Raw genomic sequence first — 23,134 nt, 5'->3', positions numbered from 1 at the left:
TTTTTTTTTTTTTTTTAAATGCAGATGGTTGAACTTTAACAATCTGGGATTCTCTCAGAATGGGAACTTCTGTTTGGGCTACTTTTAGTCTGGTAACAAGTGACAAAAAGAAGGGTGCAATTCTTTCTCTTGTGCAGGGATTGTGCGCCCCTCCCATTCACCCTACTTGAAAGATAGACCCCAGATGGTTTGACGTTTTGACTGTTTTCTTTCTGAAGGCAGTTTGGAGTGCAGCCTCCAGTAGTGTTTGTATTAAAAACATGTGTGTTGTTTCTAATGTGCTTGTAGTTCTAACTTCCTTTTCTTCTTTCTCTTCTAGTCTGTTCTCTGGGGAGGCAGCAAGGGGCCGTGGAGCTGGCCTCGGCACTGGGAGAGGCTGGACTTCCTGTCTCTCTGTGCTGAATGGCTGCGATGGCGCCCGCTCTCACTGACGCAGCAGCTGAAGCACACCATATCCGGTTCAAACTGGCTCCCCCATCCTCCACTTTGTCCCCTGGCAGTGCCGAAAATAACGGCAACGCCAACATCCTTATTGCTGCCAACGGAACCAAAAGGAAAGCCATTGCTGCAGAGGATCCCAGTCTAGACTTCCGAAATAATCCTACCAAGGAAGACTTGGGAAAGCTGCAACCACTGGTGGCATCTTATCTCTGCTCTGATGTAACATCTGTTTCCTCAAAGGAGTCATTGAAATTGCAAGGTGTCTTCAGCAAACAGACAGTCCTTAAATCTCACCCTCTCTTATCTCAGTCCTATGAACTCCGAGCTGAGCTGTTGGGGAGACAGCCAGTTTTGGAGTTTTCCTTAGAAAATCTTAGAACCATGAATACGAGTGGTCAGACAGCTCTGCCACAAGCACCTGTAAATGGGTTGGCTAAGAAATTGACTAAAAGTTCAGCACATTCTGATCATGACAATTCCAGTTCCCTCAATGGGGGAAAACGAGCTCTCACTTCATCTTCTCTTCAGGGGGGTGAAGTGGTGGCATCAGAATCTGGGGACTTAAAGGGGGGTATGACCAATTGCACTCTTCCACATAGAAGCCTTGATGTAGAACACACAACTATATTTAGCAATAATAGCACTGCAAACAAATCTTTAAATTCCATGGAACAGCCAGCACTTCAAGGAAGCAGTAGGTTATCACCTGGCACAGACTCCAGTTCTAACTCGGGAGGCCTCAAGATAGAGGGTAAAAAGTCTCCCTTGTCTTCCATTCTTTTCAGTGCTTTAGATTCTGACACAAGGATAACAGCTTTACTGAGGCGGCAGGCTGATATTGAGAGCCGCGCCCGAAGGTTACAGAAGCGATTACAGGTTGTGCAAGCCAAGCAGGTGGAGAGGCATATACAGCATCAGCTGGGTGGATTTTTAGAGAAGACTTTGAGCAAACTGCCAAACTTGGAATCCTTGAGGCCCCGGAGCCAGTTGATGCTGACTCGAAAGGCTGAAGCTGCATTGAGAAAAGCTGCCAGTGAGACTGCCGCTTCCGAGGGACTTAGCAACTTCTTGAAAAGCGATTCAATTTCAGAAGAATTGGAGAGATTTACCGCTAGTGGTATAGCCAACTTGAGGTGCAGTGAACATGCGTTTGATTCAGATATCACTGACAGTAGCTCTGGAGGAGAGTCTGATATTGAAGAGGAAGAACTGACCAGAGCTGACCCTGAGCAGCGCCATGTACCCCTGTGAGTAGAACCCACGCATAATGTCATTCATGAAATGTTGGGATAAAGGAGAAAGACATGGTGAATCTCCATAATGGCAAGAAATGAAATTCTTTGTAAAAAGGTGTCTAAGTTCCATTTACCTTTTTCCTAATTTTAAGTGGGAGGGTGCATATAGCTGCTAATCAAGAAATGGAAGATATTTCTCGGATAGTGTTGTGTTGCTATAGGCTAAAAACTCCTAGTTTCCCATTGAAATTTTATTTATTAAGAAAAGTCTAGAAGGCATCCTAGTTTTGAAACATTTCAGACTGCATAGATACCTTTTGAAATTGTACATAGGATATTCTTTATATGACTTTAGATTTTGTTGTTTCTAGTAAGTGGGACACAGTTAACTTTGCTGGAATTGGTAGTTGCTTTTAATTGAGCTTTTTTATAGCAGAGAATGTACCCAGTCTGCAATTTTAGCACTTGAGATATTCTTAGATTTTTTAAGACTTAATAACCAGAAAATGCTTCAGAGTATTTTATAGGTTGCCTCCAAGCACAGCCTGCATCTACAACTTGATTCTCTTCCTGAAAGAGCCCCCCCCCCTTTTTTTAAAAAAAAAAAAAAGTCAGTTCTCTTGGATAAAGTAAATGTATTGACATACTTGGGATACTTACTTGTTTTTCCAAATTTTATGGTTTGATGAACATTCCACAGTAAACTCTTCATGGGTGGCACTCCTGCAGCCAGAGGTGCTTCACCATGATGTTTGTTTGTTTGTTTAAATATTTATTTATTTATACAAGCACTGGGTACAGTCAGAAGCTCGGGAGGGTGAGAAGATTCACCAGAGCCAGAGTGGGGAACAGAACAGGCAGAGTGACCGAAATACACTGCTGAGGGGAGCACGGGTGTGGCAGGAGAGGTTTGTCGTGCCATGTGGGATCCTTGCCATAGGCCGGGGATCGAACTGGTGCTGCAGAGGCTGTGGGCAGCTTTGCATCCCAGCGCTCAACCGCTGTGCCACCAGGGGAGGCCCACTGCCATGATATTTTAAAAAAAAAATTTTCATCATGGTCTTACCTCCTAATCCTGCTTCAGTGTCCTCAGGGATAAACAAGGAAGTAAAATATGTCTCCTTTAACATAAATCAGTCATTTATCTACTTACAATTGTTAGATTTATGAGAAAGGGAACCATGACAACTTGGAAAAAAGGACAGGAGAACTGAGTAATAGATCCTTTTTCATTTTCTCTTTGGGTAAGGATGTTGTAAAGGTTGGATTACTAGAGAAGACTGAAAAAAATGGATGTCTTAGAAAAGTTGGCTTTTCCTTATCTGTAGTAAAAAGGTCACTAAGATTTTCACTGGACACTTTATTAAGATGGCCATGCTTCTGAGCCATTAGTAAATTTCCTTTTTTTTTTTTTTTTTAAATTTTGTCTATACTGTCCCCATAGATAACACTATATCTGAACATGAAATTTAGGTTTATGTTTCTATTTTGAGGGGGGAAATCTGGAAAATTTTGCTGAATTTCTTCCTGCTAGACCTAGTTCCATTACTGTTTGTTAGTAACTGTTCTTAAGATCTAAAGCAGGGCCTCCCCGGTGGTGCAGCGGGTTGAGTGCTGGGTTGCGAAGCCGCCTGCGGCCTCAGCGGCGCTGGTTCGATCCCCGGCTGCTCCCCGGCCACCAGAGGAGGGTCCCACATGGCGCGCAGACCTCTCCTGCCGCCCGCTGCTCCCCTCAGCAGTGTACTTCGGTCCTTCTGCCTGCTCTGTTCCCCGCTCTGGCTCTGGTGAATTCTCTCACCCTCCCACGCTTCTGACTGTACCCAGTGCATGTATGAACAAAAAAACAAACAAACAAACAAACAAATAAATAAAACATGCCTCTATAAAATTAAAAAAAAAAAAAGATCTAAAGCAGATGTATTTCAGGGGCTTGCTATTGCAGTAACAGTTACCTTTTCCTTAAATTGCATTAGTAGCTTAAATCAACTTGCCAGTATTTGTAACATTCCCTGTGACTTTGCTTTAAATAGTACTTTTAAAAGTTTTGGGTAATGTTAAATATTTTCTGCTTAAGCGTAATTTCATAAAATAATGTAGTTGAAACATTTTAAATTTATCTACTTATTTTGTGAAATTGAGGGAAAAAATCTAGTAACCATAAGCTTTTTGTTTTCAGAATACATTATATTAAAAACATTTCTAAGTTTTGGTAATATTGTGGGTAAGTGAAATCAAAATACCTTTACGGAGAACTTCTCTTATTCATCTAATAATCTAGTGATTTGAAAAAACCTGTTAGTTCATTGATTCACTCTATTCGTTCTGGGCTTTCTTGTCCCACATGATTTGTTGATTGGAAAGGTGTGAAGTATAAGGATAACTAAGGGATCATATTAGGAAACTTTCAAATCAGTTGAATCATCTTAGAATTAAGTTAACTAAGTAATGCTTTAAACAGTTGAATTTCCAGGCATCAGATCATATTAAATTCAGGAAGATTTGGACACCCAAGTGTACTGCCAAGTAAATATACTTTTTGCACATTATATATAATTAAATTTAAAACCACCAATAAAGCATACTTACTTAAAAGTTCTTGTTGAGCAAGGTTACCAAATTGACTCTGAAGGCTGGTATGTCATCCTGTGTTTGTTGACCTTCAGAGTATTTTAAAGATTTTCAGAGTTGGCCAGATGATTTGAGTGTGGAGGCGCAGGTTTAATTAAAAAAAAGAAAAGGGAAATTTTTTGGATGCTGAGAAGACTTTTCTTTGTGATTTAATACTCCCTCTCAGATCTCATAACCACATTTCTTGAGTTCTAATAAGAAATTAACTTTTTCAGGATTGACCCAATTTGGTGAATTTCAGCTCTTGTGGCCTGGCCTTCTAGTAGCATGCCTAATATTTCACTTCTTTGCTGAAGTATTTCTGCTAGACTTAAAGTCACTAGATTTAGTCTAGGTATCCATGATTAAAATATTTAGTGAGGAGACTGTTGAATTGTTTTTTAAATGATGATGCTTAAATTTCAAGGGAATGGCTCTCTGAAAATTCCAAGCTCTTCACCAAGAATTCATTGTGTGATTCCCCCCTGCCCCCTCACCTTGTTCTAGGCATATGCTAGAAGTAGCAGAATGACTGATCTTTATATGTAGTTGAAATTTTTGGCAAATTGTATGTTACAGTTTATAATTTGTGAATTCTACATAAGACATGTTAGAGTTCTTTCCCTTGATTAATTTTTTAGTTTGATCTTATGTTTAGGTTAAAACTGTCATACCTTTTTGTTTTAAACTTCTTGGAAAATCTTCCTAAACTTTTATATAGTTTCCTGTCTTGGCACATGGAACTGCTTTGAAAATTTTGTTTTATATTGGGTTTGACCTATATCATTGTTTAGTAACATTACTGTGGGTGGAGTAGGGATTTAAGTGTCATCTCCTTGAACTGGAACTGGTAGGAAACTGTTTCATTATATCTTAATGCTTATTTTTTTATTTAGAAGTAAAAGTGAAAGTGCTTAGTTACCGTAAAATGTGTAATAGTTGAGTGTGTGCTTGTGTGTTCTTTTTTCTTTCTTTTTATTTTTCTTTATAGTCCTTCCCTTTCCCCACCTAAAGAGTTTTCCCAGACCCATAATTCATTTTGTTAAATTTTTGGTTTACATTTACTTGGTTGTTGTGGTTATAAACTTAACATAGAAGGTATACTTTCCAGATATTTTCTTCACTGTATTCTTAGATCAGCAGCATTCTGGATACCTGGACCGTGTTATGTAGATCTCTCTCCCTCCCACCCTTAATATTTTTCCTCCCTCATCTGTTAGTATATTCTTATCTTGAGGGTTAGTAGACAAATAACCCAATGAAATGTTTCATTGCGTCTACTGAAATAGTGAGGATGTCAATCCTTATATGACCTGGGGAAGAAAAAGACACCACCAAGCAGGAATGTACATAGCTCTCCCAGGTGTTTAGTCTGTTTTTATTCCCCAGACACTGTCGTTTGTGTTGTTCACTGGGTTCCTCTTTTCCTGTTGACTGGAATTTTGACAACTCAGCTTTTAGGTCTTACTGTTGTACCTTTTTAAAAACCTTGTACCTGTCTTGCTCTCCCTGTTCTTGTTTTATTTTTATGCCATTATTTTTGGTTTAACTTATGCTAGCCTCTCTCGGGTGGTAGATACCTGAAGTCTATTCCACTTCAGGTGAAAATACAGTAGATGCTCAGTTGAGTGACACTGAGAAAGTTATTTGGATTTTGCATTGTCTTAATTGTAGTGACTTTACTTTGGGGGAATTTCACTTTTTTTTTGCGTTATTAATGAAGACTTCAGTGCATAATGAATTACTGCTGTGCTTGTACATTTTACTTTTTAGGTACCGCAGAATGTTTTGTGATATAATTCTTACTTGGATTTATTATGTATACATGGATGAAAATGTCTAAAGTGACTGTCAACCTAGACTGGTTCTTATTTTCCTATTTACTAGAAGGCCAAAGGTCTAACTAACCCTTCTCTGCTGCAGACTAGCTGTAGGACTTACTTAACTGTTTTTCTAATAAAATTAGGAAATTGAACTTTATGATCACTAGGGCTCAAGCACTCTGATCTGTGATTGGTGACGCCGTTATCAGCACTATTTTTTGCATTGGGGGATACTGAAGCAAAATTCCCTGTAGGTCACTGTTAGAACTTGAAACAAAACAGCTTTCTTGGCTTAAGACTTAGAACTTTGATTCTTTTCTAATGGCTTAATTTTTTTCTTCATAATTAAGGTAATTTTTGCATTTCTTATTGTGTGTGCTGGATATGTGGGTATAGTCCCATTATGTTTTTTTTTTTAAATAGAGGCATGTTTTATTTATTTATTTGTTTGTTCGTGGTTTTTTTTGTTTGTTTGTTTGTTTGTTTATACATGCACTGGGTACAGTCAGAAGCGTGGGAGGGTGAGAGAATTCACCAGAGCCAGTGGGAGGAGCAGAGCAGGCAGAAGGACCAAAGTACACTGCTGAGGAGAGCAGCGGGCGGCAGGAGAGGTCTGCGCGCCATGTGGGACCCTCCTCCGGTGGCCGGGGAGCAGCCAGGGATCGAACCGGCGTCGCAGAGGCCGCGGGCAGCTTCGCAACCCAGCGCTCAACCGCTGCGCCACCGGGGAGGCCCTAGTCCCATTATGTTTTTAATGGAAGTTACTTCAGAGCTGGGTAAATTTTGTTGAACACCTTTTGACTTAATGGCCCTTGTTGTTGTTGTTTTTTGCTAGCATGCATATGACATCCAGTGGCAGAAATAGGAACTTCTGCATTTTTTCTCCCTATTCCCTCTCTCTTTTTTTTTTTTTCCCCTGAGAAGATAGATATTGAGAATTATTCTTGGTGTGATCCTGAGGGAAGAAGTTAGGCAACAGCAATGTGGCAGATGCAGTTGCTACAAGTGTTTTATGTTGCTTTGTGGATGTTGTTTTCATTTTCTGTAATGATAGTGAAAGTACTTTTCTGATAGTATTGAATCAAGCATATAAGTCCTTATTGAATGAACACATGTTTAAGACACAAGTGATGGCATAGGTGAGTGAATATGCTCAAGAGTTTATGGTTTTGATGAGGAATGGAGACACTGTAAGGCAAAGATGAGCAGTGTCTGAGGGCACAAAGTAGTAGAAGTAAATACTAGGTGATGGAAGTGAAATAAGATGAGCTCACAGCTGAGTGATGTTAGAAAGAAAAAAATATTAGAAGTGAACCTTGAAGAATGGTTGGGATTTTGATCGTTTTCTTTTTGGGTCTACTGAGGTAGATCAGTATAGGTAGACTGCACAGCATACAAGAAGGTTGGCATGTGGGAAGAGGTAGAAGTAATGGCATGTGACTATGGTGGACTAGAGTGGGGATATTTTAGAGACTTAGTAATACAGGTAAGCATGATAAATACAGTATAATAAGGAAAAGAGAAAATCGCAGAGAAGATGCAGAAATAGATTTAATGGGGGAACAGTAGATGTATGGGAGTAGTGAAAGAGGGATTGTTACTTATATTGAAGTTTCAAGCATGGGTGACTATAAGAATATAGTTTGCAAAATAGCCCTAGTAGCTCATTGAGGTCCCAATTCTTTGCTAGTGTATTAAAAATGGTTTCTGTATTGTATCTTTCACAAATTCCGGTAGATGTTCAAAAGTCAGGAAATAAACTTCCAAGTAATCCTCTATAAACAGAGAATGCAGAGTTGACCCGAACAGATCTCAGAGCCTTAAATTGGAGTATTTGGAATTGTTTAATACATTTATCAGATACATTGAATTAACTACCTTGTGATGAGGTTACTAGGCGTTAAGAATATAGTGGTAAAAAAAGATGCAATCTAATCTCTGCCCTGCCCTCAAGGAAAATATAGATTAGAAAGAGATAAATCAAGGGGTTAAAGGCACAGCACTACCAAGCTGTTGCCAGCCACTGCAACATGAGTTCAATCCCCAGCCAGGTTGCTAACCCACATGGCAGCAGACCTGTGCTCCCATCAGCAGTGTATTTCAGTAGATCTGCCTCTTCTGCTCTGCTCTGTCTCTGGTGAATCCTCTCACCCCCTGAGTATCTGGCCTACACCCCAGTTCTTGTATGCATAAAAGTAAATAAAGAAGAAAGAGATTAATCATTTGAGCAAGTAAGTCACACAGTGGTTATAGTGTCACAAATAAAACTCCGGTGCTTTGAGTTTTCATATGGGAATGTCTAATTGAAGATGGGCAGGGATGTCAAAGCAAATATCTTGAAGAGGGTAACGTAAGCTGAGAATTGAATGATGAGAAGGGATTGGTGGTGAAGAAGGAAACCGTGTATGTTAAGGCATTAGGAAGGGGGGATATGGGGTGCTTGAGACCTTAAAGAACTGAGCAAAGTATAAGGAGAGAGTGATGAGTAATGAGACCAGAGAAAGTGACTGCAGGCAAGGTCACATCAGCAGTGTTTACACATCATTGGACTTTTATTTTTTATTTATTTATTTTTTTTAATAGAGGTATGTTTTTATTTACTTATTTGTTTGTTTGTTTTGTTTATACATGCACTGGGTACAGTCAGAAGCGCGGGAGGGTGAGAGAATTCACCAGAGCGGGGAGCAGAGCAGGCAGAAGGACCGAAGTACACTGCTGAGGGGAGCAGCGGGCGGCAGGAGAGGTCTGCGCACCATGTGGGACCCTCCTCTGGGAGCAGCCGGGGATCGAACCGGCGCCGCAGAGGCCGCCGGCAGCTTTGCAACCCAGCGCTCAACCGCTGCGCCACCGGGGAGGTTCCTCATTGGACTTTTAAACTATCTTTTTTTTATTGTGTAGAGAGTAGGGTTGTTGGAGACTTCCCGAGACCAGTTAGAAGGTTATGGTAATCCCAAGAGAGAATTGTGGACTCAGCTTTTGCCAGGAAGGAAGAAAAGAATTGGTGGTAGGGTGAATAGGACTTGTGACTTACTGGATATAGTTAGTAGGTGTCCAGAGGGAGGGATGCCGGTTATTCCTAGATTTTTGGCTAGAGTAACTAGATTGGATGGATATGTCAACAAGGTTAAGGAGCCGATGGGGGAAAGGTTATTGAACATGAAGGACATTCACTAATTTTTCATTTAAATAATTTGGCTGTTTGTGTATACTCAGGTTTGCAGAGCATAATATTAGATTTCATCACCCTGATAAAACAGTTGTTTTGGTAGAAAAGGAAAAGCTTAGGGGAATGTATTCTGTTTCAAATGATGGTATTTAGTTTCTCCACCCTTTCTATAAACAAAGACCAAAATGGACTAGATTATTTTTCAACTTAGAAATTCTTGCCTAAGGTCATCTCCTTTCATATCTAACAGTTCATTATCCTTTCCTGTTTTCATCATGTATCTAGGAAAATTGTGCTCATATATTCAATTTAAAGAGAGCTTTAAATTTCTATAAATTTGAGTAAATTGACTCCATTCTTTACACTAGGCCGGGTCTTTTAAAAAAATCCAATTAGGTCCTCCCTGGTGGCACAGGGGTTAAGCACTTCACTATGAAGCAGTCTGCAGACTTGGCAGCACAAGTTCAACCCCCGGCTGGCCAGGGAGCTACCCACATGGCGCAGCAGACCTCTCCTGTCTTGCCCGCTGCTCCCCTCAGCAGCATGTTTCAGTCAGTCTGCCTGTTCTGTTCCTCACTCTGTCTCTGGTGAATCCTCTCACCCCCGCATCTCTGGTCTGTACCCCAGCTCTTGTATGCATAAATAAATAAATCTTTAAAAAAATAAAATAAAATAATCCAATTAAACCCATTAATTAAGGCTTTGTGGTAATTTTAACCTGTTTGATTTTCATTTGTATGATATTTTAGCTTTTTGCACCAAAGTGGTAAACAAAATTACTTTGAAATATATCTCAGTCTGATAGACTCTATTCCTCAAACAGAATAGACTGTAAAGCTGTTAACTTTATAAATAATGTTATGGGTTGCTCTGGCAACCTATTTAGAAGCATTGTAGTGTCTCCATACAGATTATATTTAGAACTCAGGTAAGAGAATTTGTTGAGAAAATTATTTTGGACTAAGGGGAAAGTAGAGATTGAGGAATGGCAACCAGAAAGAAAAAGGAGTAACAGTCCATTTTTTTTTAAAGATTTATTTTTTCATGCATACAAGAACTGGGGTATAAGCCAAAGGAGTGGGGGTTTGAGAGGATTCAACAGAGAGAGTGGGGAGCAGATCTACAGAAATACACTGCTGAGGGGCGCAGTGAGGGAGACAGGAGAGATCTGCTGCGCCATGTGGGTTACTCCTTGACTGGCCAGGGATTTAACTCAGCATTGAACTCATGGCTCATGGCGAAGTATCTGGTGATAGCTTGATAGCGCTGTCTTTAACCCCTGCACCACCAGGGAGGCTCCCTATTGAGGCTCCAGGGAGGCTCCATTTTGAGTCATTTTCTTATAAATTGTTTTACTTTCGCCTAATAGAATAATGGGCATCAGCAAGGGAATGGATTGATACTGAATATATGTAGTGAACATTTTCTTGCTCACCCTTTCATTCCTGTTCCTACTTGTTCTGGTAACTTAAGAGATGCATCCAGGGAACATAAAAACTGAAGGAGACAGTGTAGGACAGTTGGGACTAAATTAGTCTGAAACCTGGGAGATCAAAGAACCCCCAGGGAATTTTGACTGAACTAATTTGGTTGAGCTAGGAAACAACATTTAAAACCAACTTTACTTAATCAGAAAAGAGTTGAGATGTATTGATGGGGGCGAATAATTTACATTTGATTTTTTGAGCTAGGCAGTGTTACAGGTGCTTTACACACATTAACACATTCAGCCCTTATGGCAGTATAGTGAGATTTAGATATTATCTTAGTTTTATAGACAGACTGAAGAACAAAAATTTAAGTAATTTGCCAGCTAATAAGAAATGAGTAATCTAGCCTGTTGACCCACAGCCTGAACATAAACTCTCTATTAGTGGAAATAATCAATTTGTCCTTGAGATTTGATAAAAAGAGATATATCACACATCATGTAAAATGTGGCATTTAATTAAAGAGACTTCATAGTAGTATTAAATAATTTGATAATAGAGGAAAATGGTATGTCTTTCAACCAAGTATACCCTTCAGCCTGTTACCATTTCTTCTGGAGAAGGTGGGTGGGGCATTTTCCTGTGGCAGACATAGCTTCTAGGAAGTAGCTGGAGTGATATTTTTTTAAAAGGAATTAATGTGTATTAAAGTATAAGAATTTCCATGTTAGGTAGTTTACTTGTGGTATATTATTTAATCTTTAAAATATTCATATAGATGAACCTGATAGCCCCATTTTACAATTGATACCCAAGACTTACAGCTGTTTCAAATCTGTTGAAAACATGATAAAGACAAGTTAATTTTTTTTAATGCTCTTTCTACTATTTTTCTCTCGGAATTGGTTGGGAGGGAGCAAAAAGAAGAATCTTTTTCAAGGAATGAAGCAACCTGAGGCTCATAGCTTTGCTGTTTGCAAAACCCCTTTAGATTCACTGATGTGCATCCTTGAGGCAAGATGGGAAGGTTAAATAGTTTTTCTCTACCATAATAAATGATCCAGGGAGATAACTTATTTCATTTTTTTTTCCATCAAATGGGTAAAATAAGCATTTTTGACATTCTGAGGGATTGATATATATTTTAACTTTGGTGGAAAAGTCCTCTTTCCCTTGTTGCTAGAAAAAAAATCTCAGATGTGAAAATGTGTTTTTATGTTCTTTCTCCTTAATTTTCCCCTTGTGTTTACATCTGGTGAATGTATTTCTTGTAAGTATATACCTAAATGTTTTTTGAAGTATTTTCCTTAAGAAAATTCTTTTTGGTAAAGCTAGTTACTGTATGAACTTGGAAGGTAATAGCAACTAATCAGAAAGGTAATAGCAACTAAACCGTGCTCAGATTGGTTTTTAGCCAATCATGAATTTGTGTCTTCAGTGTGTTGAGTATAAGTTTTATGAATATTTGATAGTTTGTATCTTTTAAATGTTTGATATATTTATTGATTTGAAAACCTGAGGATAAATTGGAGGTAATTTCTTTCTAGCATTTATGAGATTAGTACTGAAGAGGGAGCAATATGGTTGAAGAAATTATGGACATATTGAGAATTTTTAATTTTACTTTTCTCTTTTGATCTTTCTGGGCTTAAGTTCCTCACTTACAAATCTGGATTGTATCTTTTTGAAAAATGTTGCTCGTTTTTTAATGATGGCACCCAGGCTGAAATGGAAAGAAGGGCTTCTGTTACTCTTAGGCTTAGTGTGTTTTGCTGAGGTGTGCTTACGGACCATGTGACCCTCCGTGTAGCTCACACTACCTACATTTCTGTAGGGAATCCGCTGTCTGGATCCCATTGGGAGTTAGTGGCAGTGTAGCAGTCTGCTCACTTTCACCAGGCAACCTGGTGTGCCTGTGGTAACTGGGTTTTTAGGGGTTGTGTGGTTGGTTTTTTTTGTTTTGTTTTGTTTTTTGTTTTTTGGGTTTTTTTTTTGTTTGTTTTTTGTTTTTTTTGGTGTGGTAGTGTTCCACTTAATGAAGAAATCTGAAAGTAAGGTTACAAAACATGGACACTGAGGGTGAGTGTAGTGAGAGAGGAAAAGGCCTTTCTTTACCCACTGGGTATTCGGTTCACTTATTAAAGTTGTTATTGGAATGTTAATACTTTGGAAGTAAATATCCCTAATGAAAAACAAGCCTCTATCGCTCCCCTCCTGTAAATAAGCATAACAATAAACATTTTTATTCTTGGCTTTTTTTTTAAAAAAAAAAAAACAATCAAAAGTCTTCATTTCTATTTTTTTCCCATACAAATTTGACTAAAAACTGTTACGGATTGTTTAGTTCATTTTTTTTAGGATAATTAAGGAACTGCTTGCTTTTTGATATTTCCAAATACGAAAGGCAGAATTTCAGCTGCTGCTTTTTAGATGCGTAAAGTTAATGTGATTGTATCCTTCATTGATTCATTTATTTGCTTTTCATAGACCTTTCTTCACCACTGAAAGAGCCAGAGCTTTTCTTTTTAAAATTCCTCAGATCGTGAGAGTTTTCAGCTGAGTTGTTGCAACCAATTCTCTAGATATCCAGCTGTTGAAAAATATTTTTCTTATTAAATTGGCACTTCTCCAGTAGATTTTTCCAGTAAGTATTCTTTGGGCACACCCTATGCCTAGTAAATTTTGCAAGATTTTTATTCACAAGACTGGACGAGAGACCAGTCTTTTCTTTGTAAGATGAAAACAGAGTGAGACTTCGTTAAGGCTCATTTTGCTTTTTGCCCTGCTGTGTAGAAACTCAATATCTTATGCAAATACATTCAGATGGTCACAGAAGTAATTTGACTTGTAATTTAAGTTGGAAAGGCTAATACTGTATTTGCAGGAAGTTTGCTTGGTGCAATGATTGTCCTCCCAATTGAGAATTCCCATCATTTGTTCTAAATATTAACTTGTTATTAAGTAGCTCTTAGACCAAAGAATTGAGAAATGTGGTATCTTTGATATTTGCAAGTGTACATTCAAGATGTTGAGGTGATGAGTATGAACCTGGCTTTATATTAAGTCTAGGAGTATATTTGTGTTAAAGTCTAAAGCAATGTTAGGTTATTTATGCTTCCAAGGTTTACTCTAAATAGTGTAATGGTGTTAAAAGAATGAGATGAGTTTTCTTAATTTCGCCCATGAACATTAAGATTGGCTGACAAATTTATGGGAGTGTTAAGGTAGAGAATTCCTTGGGTGTTTCCTACAACCTTCAAAGAGCTTTGGTATATATTCTTTTACTAGATTGTTCTTAAATGGTGATCAGAAGAGTTAACCATTGTTGAGAAACTGAGTTAGAAACTAAGATGTCATCATTGAGAACAGTCAAACGGGTTCCTGTGCCAGTTCTAGAAAAGGCAATCCAGAATTCTCTGAGCAAAGATTAATGAATGTAAAAGTCTTCAGCTTAATTATTTGGTGACTGGCCTTTTAAGATCATTTATCATTAAGATTAACCTTGATAGAGAAAGAAGCACTTCTGTAAGAATTGGTGAAAACATTTAGGAAGAATTGAGAACTTGGTTCTTGCCTTCAAGCAATGTTTTATGTAACTCATTCCACAGACAAAGCACTACCAGGGAGTAAAAGTAGGCATTAAAATTAGTGTGTGTCTCTTTGGTATTACATACATGGTACAGGTATCAAATGGTGACATTTAAGGGGTTGAAGGAGTGGTTTCTCTGGGTTAAGGTGATCAGAGGCCTGTGAAAAGATGGGGCTTTAATTTGGATCAAGGCTGACAGTTTGGTTTCCAAGAATTGAACTAGGGTCTTTCAGAGCTAAGGTTGAAGGACCTCAAGTTGAGAATGTTGTGTTGGATAACGGGAGAGAGCTATCTTCCAGAAATAAAAGATTCAAAAAGGGTTTAAGAAAGTGGAACTCTCCTGCATTGCTGGTGGGAGTGCAAACTGATCCAACCACTGTGGAAAGCTGTGTGGAGATTCCTCAACCTACTAGAGATAGAGCTTCCATATGATCCAGCAATTCCACTCCTAGACATTTACCCAAAGGACACAGAAACATGAATTCCAAAGAGCATCTGCACCCCTATGTTTATAGCAGCACTATTTACAATAGCTAAGCTTTGGAAACAACCCAAATGCCCAAAAATAGATGACTGGATCAAGAAGATGTGGTATAGGTCCTCCACGTTGGCGCAGTGGTTGAGCGCTGGGTTGCGAAGCTGCCCGCAGCCTCTGCAGCGCTGGTTCGATCCCCAACCACCGGGCGAGGGTCCCACATGGTGCACAGACCTCTCCTGCTGCCCACTGCTCCCCTCAGCAGTGTATTGTCAGTCTGCCTGTTCTGTTCCCCACTCTGGCTCTAGTGAATTCTCTCACCCTCCCGCGCTTCTGACTTTACCCAGTGCTTGTATAAATAAATAAATAAATAAATAAATAAATCTTTTTAAAAAAAAAAAAAAAGATGTGTTACATATACACAATGGAATATTACTCAGCATTCAAAAAAGATAAACACGTGCAATTTGCAGCAACATGAATGGAGCTGGAAGGGATCGTGCTCAGCGAAATAAGCCAGAAAGAAAAAGAAAAATACCAGATGGTCTCACTCATAGCAGGAATCTAGAAAACCTAAATAAGGGACCAGGAAAAAGAATAGCTATAAGAAGGAAAAAATCAAAATCAACAAACAACTATGAACCAGAGACACACTATTGGGGAGGGGCGGGGAGATGAGGGATTGGGGTCAAAATAAGGAGGTTGCAATTGTATGGGGAATAAAAAATAAAATTAAAAAAAAAAAAGAAAGTGGAAGAAGGTATTGGAAGATTATGCTGTTACGTTGTTTTTAAATGCCAGGCTAGTGCATTTGAATTTTATCCTAAGAACAGTGGAGAAGCACTAACGTGAAATTGCATGGTTAGAAGTGTTTATTAAAGGTTTCTCTAATAGTAATGTGGGCTGAATTGGAGATGTGGGATGGTTTGGAGCAGGGCAAGACTTAAAAGCAAGTAGCCTAGCTGTAAATAAAGTGTTTTTTTGAACCAGGGTGATGGATATGGAATGGAAAGGCCCAGATTGAAGAATTAGAGAATTTTAAAGCTCACTTTGGAAATAAGAGCAAAGATTTTATTTATGTGAGAAATCTTAGGGACATGCTAAAGATTATTAGCGTAAGAGTCAAGGTTGTACTAGAAGTCCTGACTCCAAAGCCAAAATCTTTCAGTGATTTCACATTTCACAAAATTTGAAACTTAGTGACATGACTGGGTTTTGATGGTAGAAAATTGGCAGAATATTGGAAGTAGGATGGGTAGGAAGAGATGTCAGTGTTTGGGGAGGTAAGGAATCGAAATGAAAGGCCTTTTTGTTAAAGAGTTTATGAGGAGTGACTGTGTTACCTTTTTATGTTTAGCTCTTAAATATTGTGTGCATTTTGAAGTAAGATTTTAACTTTATTTTCCTTCCTCCCCATTGATAGCCAATTGTTCCAAAACAATATATTGAGTACACCATTTTTTTTCAGTGATTTGAAATTGTAAACTAAATTTATATACATGTTGTTTTTAATGTATTGTCTTCTGTTCATTGATCCAGTGTCAGTTCCTGGATCTATCACACTGGATTACCAAAAGCTTTAAATGATACAATAGGTTCTACATACTATACATAATATACACTTTTGCTCTAAGTATCTAGTAACTGTACTTAAAACTTATTGAGGTGTTATTTTTGTTTATTATCATCTTCTGTATGAGTTTTAGAATCAATTTATCTGCTTCCTTTCAATCATTCTGGGGTTGGAATAGCTTTGAGATTGTGCATTATTTTGTAGATAGGATGTTTTGACAATTTTAGGTCTTCCAAGGTTGTGATCCACGCCCCCCCCCCACCTGCCCTTGCATTGAGGTCCCTTTATCTCTAGAGTAAAATCTGTACTTTCTATGTAGCTCTTACACCTTTTCTCTTAATTTATTTCTCTGCATTTTACAGAATTTTTAATTATTTATTTATTTATACAAGAACTGGGGCACAGGCCAGATGTGCAGGAGGGTATGAGGATTTACCAGAGACAGAATGGAGAACAGAACAGGCAGACTGACTGAAATGCACTGCTGAGGGCAGCAGCGGGCGAGACAGGAGAAGTCTGCTGTGCCATGTGGGACCTTCGCCAGCCGGCAGGGATCAAACCAGCGCTACAGAGACTGGATAGCTTCACAATACAGCGCTCAACCGCCTGCGCCAACAGGGGAGGCCCCATTTTACAGAATTTTACTGCTATTAAGAATGAGATACCTTGGTGTGTGGGAAAACTTTATTATAAGTTGCTTGCTATAAGATAATTTGCGAATATCTTGCTGTCTTTAGTAATTTGGTCAGTGGATCAATACTTCTGACAAGGAAAGCAATAAGCTAAAAGCAAAGTCATTTGGCTGAATTTTTCTGCATTTTCTTCTGTCTGAGTATGAAATTTGATTTTCATTAATCCAAAACTGCAGCACTGGAGGTGATCTCAGTCAACATTTTTGTGATAACAGTTTGGCAGGTGCAATTGAAAGTAAAATTGTCAGTCATCTTAGAAGTATTTTTTTTTTTTTAAAGATTTATTTATTTATGCATACAAGGCCTTGGGTACAGGCCAGAGATGCAGGGGTTGAGAGAATTCACCAGGAACAGAATGGGGAACAGAACAGGCAGACTGACTGAAATACACTGCCGAGGGGAGCAGTGGGCAAGACAGGAAAGGCCTTCCTCGCCATGTGGGCTGCTCACTGGCTGGCTGGGGATTGAAATCGTGCTTCGGAGGCTGTGGATTGCTTGATAGTGCGGTGTTTAACCCCTTGTGCCACCAGGGAGGCCCTTAGAAGTATGCTTGTTGTTATTGTCCACTGATATTATCCTGGCACTTTGCGCACTGGTGGTGGTTTCCTGTAGAGAATAGTACATGATGTTGGCCAGATTATGTTCTTGATAATTCTGTAGCATGTCGGCATAAGTATTATTGTAGATGCTTGTACTCTCAACATTTGCAGTGGTATCAAGAAAAAGATGGGCTGCTGTTTCATAGGAGATGACAAACCTGAATTGATTAAAAATGGTAACTGCTTCATCAAATTCATGTCCAGACTTTAATAATTCAAGGGCATTGTCTGACACATCTCCAAAATTATAGGGGACTTTTCCTTCCACTTCTTGGAATGTCACCAGGAACTGCTCAGGATGTCATATAAAGTATACACCTGATTTTATCACCAAGTTCAACAGGCATAACTTCTTTCCCGCCTGCTGAGAGTGTGGGCACCTCACTTTTTATCTGTTCAGCAACTAAGGAGTGAATAGCACCACAAAGGTGCAGTCTCAGGACACACCAATAAGGAGTTGTTTTCTCCAGTTTGCAGGTGCTATAATACAGAACTAGAGATCCTATTCCATATACTCTAGCTGCGCCCCTCTGCCTTCCCCCACCCCAGCCCACCCCCAACACATACATTCTCACTCCCAGCTTAGGTGTATTTTGCTGCTTTGTCATCCATTTTCATAGACTTGATAATGGCTTTGGTCAGTTTCAGTCACTTGGTAGTATGTTTCAAAGTTGCTGTATTTTAAACTTTGGCCCCTGTGCTACCCAGGCCTAATGCCAGTATGTCTGCCTGAAAGAACCTGATGTTACCAGCCCTGACAAGGGGGTGAAAACACTTTTTATCTTTTTAAATATGTTGATTTGCGGGGAGAGGTATGTCTTACAGAATTTTCCTACTCAGCAATTCTTTTGATTATTTCTATTTGATTTTACTGGCTGGGTAGTTACCAAGTGACAGATTTTGACATTATTATTTTCTTCCTTTCAGTTGTTAGACTTTTGTTTGTTTGTTTATTTGTTTTTCCCTTGTCTGAATGATTACATAGAACTACCTGTAGTACTTGGTTGAGTAGTACCAAAATTAGGTGATTTTCTTATTAAAGTTTTGACTTTAACAAGAAAAAATAGGTATTGTCATTGAGAGTGATTTGTAGTATGAGTTTGTAATAATTGCCCTTTGTTAGGTCAGGCACAGTTCTTTTAATTTTTTTTTTTAAGATTTATTTTTATTTATGTATACAAGAACTGGAGTCTAGGCCAGAGGGTGAGAGGACTCACCAGAGAGAGTGGGGGAGCAGAACAGGCAGATTACTGAAATACACTGCTGAGGGGAGCAGCGGTCAAGACAGCAGAGGTCTACTGTGCCATGTGGGTCAGCTCCCTGGCCAGGGAACGAACTCTTGTTGCAGTGGCTGGCAATAGCTTGATAGCACTGAGACTTTAACCCCTGTGCCACCAGGGAGGCTCTGTTCTTTCAGTTTCTAACAGTATTTTTGTTGCAACTGAATACTGAGTATCAATGCTTCTTCAGTGTCTGTGGAGGTAGTTCTCTATATGTATATTTCCTCTAGTGTCTTTAAATGATTTCCTGATGTTGATTGACACTAGAATTCATTCAGTTAAGTGTTTATTGAGTGCTTATAGCATGCCAGGAGCTCTTCAAGGTATGGGAGATAGACCAGCGATGGAAATGGAAATTTCTGCTGTTTGGAGTTTACATTCCAGTGGGGGTTCTTAGGCTAAATATTATTAGATACTGATTATCTTTTAACATGTGTCAAATATGGTTTGTTTTTCTTTATGGTAGATGGCATGTTCATAATTTTTTTTTTTTAAGAATTTATTAATTTATTTATACAAGCACTGGGTACAGTCAGAAGCGCAGGAGGGTGAGAGAATTCACCAGAGCCATAGTGGGGAACAGAACAGGTAGACAGACGAAGTACACTGCTGAGGGGAGCAGCAAGCGCGGCAGGAGAGGTCTGCACGCCATGTGGGACCCTCACCAGTGGCCGGGGATCGAACCGGCGCTCAGAGGCTGTGGGCAGCTTCGCAACCCAGCACTCAACCACTGCACCACCAGGGGAGGCCCCATGTTGATAATTTTGAATGGTCGGTGAGTTACTATTTGGCTGGCTATCGTATGGTGGACTCACAGATTGAATTGATAAATCGTCCCATCTTTTTCTGTGGTTGGAAGGGTTAACGATTTTTCTGTTCACTGATGTTTTGTTACAATTCCATGGTTAAAAATGTCTTGAACTAATTGTCCTTTTAATTTCATGATTGTGTCTTTCCTTTTAAGCTTCTTTGGTTATTGGGTAAGGCTTTCAGTTTCTTCATGATCCAATTTTGGCAATACATTTTCTTAGAGAATCACTCATTTTGCCTTGATTTTCATTTTTTGGGCACAAAATTCTGACTTTTGTAATTTTTTTCTTGTAATTTTTCTGTAGACCTACATTATTTGTGTTGCTTTGTTTTTCTGTATCTGCTTTTTCATTTCTAATGGTTCTTCCTCCTCTACTGGACACACAGTTTTCTGCTTTATCAATTAGATTTTTAATAAAAAATAATTTTTGACTATATTGATCTTTTACAATTTTTATTTCATTGGTTTTGTTTTTATCTTTATTCATTTCTTCTACTTTTGATTTTATTTCAGTTATAGTTAGATTACAAATTTTTAATTTGTGTTATTTTTTAAAATAGTGAAGTCTTCTACCAAATTCTAAGTGTTGCATTTTCTTTGTTGTTCATTTCCTTTTTTGCTAATAACCTTTTTAAAAAAATTGTTGATTTCTAGTTGAATTGTGCTTAAAGAATGTGACCTATATGCTTTTCTGATTGATTTTGTGAATTTTTTTTAATATTAAAGACTATGCTTAATGTTTTATAATTAAAGCATACACGGCTTTAATAATAATTAGGATTTTTCAAAGGGTGGATTTATTAGGAAAAAGAAAGGAAAGATAGGCACCTGCATAGAGACAGGCAGTTAGAGAACTGCATTTAAAGGAACAGGTTTATTAAAAGCGACGCCTGCATAGACACAGTTGGGCAGTCTTGGGACAAGATCTGTATGAGTTTTGGAATTTGAGCTGTGCTTGTGACCCCGTGCATGTTCAGTTGTTAAACCTTATATGTGTACTTGAAAGTATATGTTCTCAGTTCATATATAAAATTCTATAGCTGTCAAACATTAATGATCCTTTTTACTAGATTTATAATACCCTATTGAATTTTTACCTCAAATACTCTTTGCATTTGGTGAATCACAGTGGGTGAAGCTTTGGAGTTTGGTCCACCTGGATTTAAATCTCTGCTCTCTGACTTCTGGGATCTTGGTGCCTTAGTGTCATCTGCTACTTGGATCTTAATAACACTTATTTTCGGAGGTGTTAGGATAGAGGACATAATGTATGTAAAATGCTGCCTGTCTCTTACAGTGTCTGCCACATAAATAATAGGAATGATACTTAGATTTCAAGGCTATATCTGTTGTTGGACATCCATTGTCAGTTTTCATAATTGTAACAAACAGTGAATACTTTTGGATATTGTGTTCTTCACTTTACACTGGGTTCTGAAGTCAAAGGATATCATCAGTCTTTTTACCCCCAAAGTGCTTTCTGAAAGCGTTGTGTCCTTTTATTCTGTTCTAAGTGACATTTAAGTATACCAATTTGTTTAAGCTTGAATGTTTACTATTGTTATTTCAAAAAAAGAATTTAATAGGGTCTCAAGTGATACTTTATCAGCATTTTAAAATTACTTGAGAAGTAAACCTGTCCCCCAGTAGTTGCAAACCTGTCCCCCAGTAGTTGCATGACACTGTCATTAGAGTAATAACTCAGTAAGAAAGAATTGTTTTTAGAATTAATAAATAGGTTCCTTATAGAACGTAAGAATGCTATATAGACCCTTTCTCTCCTTTTCACTGTTTCTGTGGTTTCCCAGATAGTTACTTGGGTAGGATTTTCCAACAAAGACACTTGACATTTTGAGCCAGTTAACTCATTGTTGTGGATCACTCTGATCTCTACCCATTAAATACTAGTAATGCTCTCCCCTCCACCCCTTGTAAAAGCAAAATGTTTCTAGCAAATTCCCTGTGTGCCCTGGGGAACAAAAATAATATGTCTGGAGGATTAAAACTAAACATGGTTGAGAACCACTGTATTAGTTTCTATCATGGAAAGGGAAAAGGCACTAATGCCAGCTTTCTCATATTGAATGTTTCCATGCCAAAATGCCCTCTACATAGCTGTTCTACGTTTTCTAATGATTGCTAGTTGTGTAGCAAGCTATGTGTATTTTATATATAAATGAAAATTGAGATTAAATCTTGAGAAAGCCTCTAATATATTTTTAAAGATTTATTTATGCATATAAGATCTGGGGTACAGGTCAGAGGAGTGAGGGCTGAGAGGATTCACCAGAGACAGAGCGGGGAGCAGAACAGGCAGATTGACTTAAATACACTGTGGAGAGGAGCAGCGGGTGAGCCAGGAGAGGTCTGCTGCGCCATGTGGGTAGCTCCCTGGCTGGGGCTTGAACTCACGCTGTGGTGACTGCGGAGAGCTTCATAGGTTGTGTCTTAACTACCCTTGTGCCACCAGCGAGGCCCCTAATAAATTATTTAAGGTGGGTTCTTTTGCTCTGCTTACTTATTTCTCCACCCCACATTTCTGTCACCAGCCCTAAGAATCAGAGATACATATATGGAAAAAATACATCATTTATTAGTGTACTCTTGTTTTTATAAGTATTTTGCTTTCTTGAATCACCTGCTATATAAATGTCCAGTATTTGGCTTTGTCATTTTGACTTTGAACTCAATTCCCTTGAACTCCTCCCATTTTGCTGTAAATGGCAACATCTTGTTTTTCCTTATGAGTGAATAGTATTCCATTGTGAGCATTATACCACATTTTCTCGACCCACTCTTTCAGTGGGCACTTAGGTTGTTTCCATGTCCTAGCTATTGTAAATTATGCTGCAAAAATAAACATTGTAGAACATAGCGTTTTGGGGGTTCATGGTTTCAAGTTCTTTGGATAGATGCCTAATTGTGAGATTCCTATGTCATATATTCCATTTTTAGTTGTGTGTTTTTTTTTTTTTTTTTTAAGGTAAATACAGATCACATCCTAAAATGATTAAATGATTGCACCAGTTTACGTTCCCTGCCAGCAGTGTGATGGTTATTTCTCCCTACCACATCCTTCCCAGCACTGGTTGGGGTCTTTTTAATATGTGACATTCTCACAGGTGAGATGATATCTCATTATGGTTTTGAGTTGCATCTCCTTTACTAAAAGTCACGGTGTCATCCTTGGTGAACAGTCTCATCCTTTTTGCCAGCCCGCACTTTTAAAGTAGAATCTATTAAAGGACAATCATGAGGAGGAGCATTCATCCTCCTGAGGAACAAATCACAACCAGTCAGCCTCTCTCCCTTCTTTTCCCCCATTTCCAGCTATATATGATTCAAACACATGGATCCATGCCAGTCAGCCTTCCTCAGGAGAGGAGCAGAATGTGTGAGCCACTGCTTTATTC

At 38.7% G+C, this 23,134-nt stretch overlaps 1 protein-coding gene across 5 annotated transcripts in view; it reads left to right on the top strand.

The window, feature by feature from the left end:
• Nucleotides 1-402: 402 nt before the first annotated feature.
• The window catches only part of KANSL1 (KAT8 regulatory NSL complex subunit 1), a gene marked incomplete at both ends in the record, with an annotated part of 103,360 nt that continues 80,628 nt past the window's right edge, over nt 403-23,134 (top strand). For all 5 annotated transcript variants that reach the window (XM_084238911.1, XM_084238910.1, XM_084238908.1 and 2 more), the window contains one exon: nt 403-1,688. In XM_084238911.1, coding sequence (XP_084095037.1) covers nt 403-1,688 — 1,286 coding nt within the window. The remainder of the gene's footprint in view (nt 1,689-23,134) is intronic.

Source organism: Talpa europaea (assembly GCF_964194135.1).
Source record: "Talpa europaea genome assembly, chromosome: 7".
In the NCBI taxonomy this organism is placed as follows: Eukaryota; Metazoa; Chordata; class Mammalia; order Eulipotyphla; family Talpidae; genus Talpa; species Talpa europaea.
Note: the sequence above shows the minus strand (reverse complement) of the source record. Positions and strands in the feature narration are given on the sequence as shown.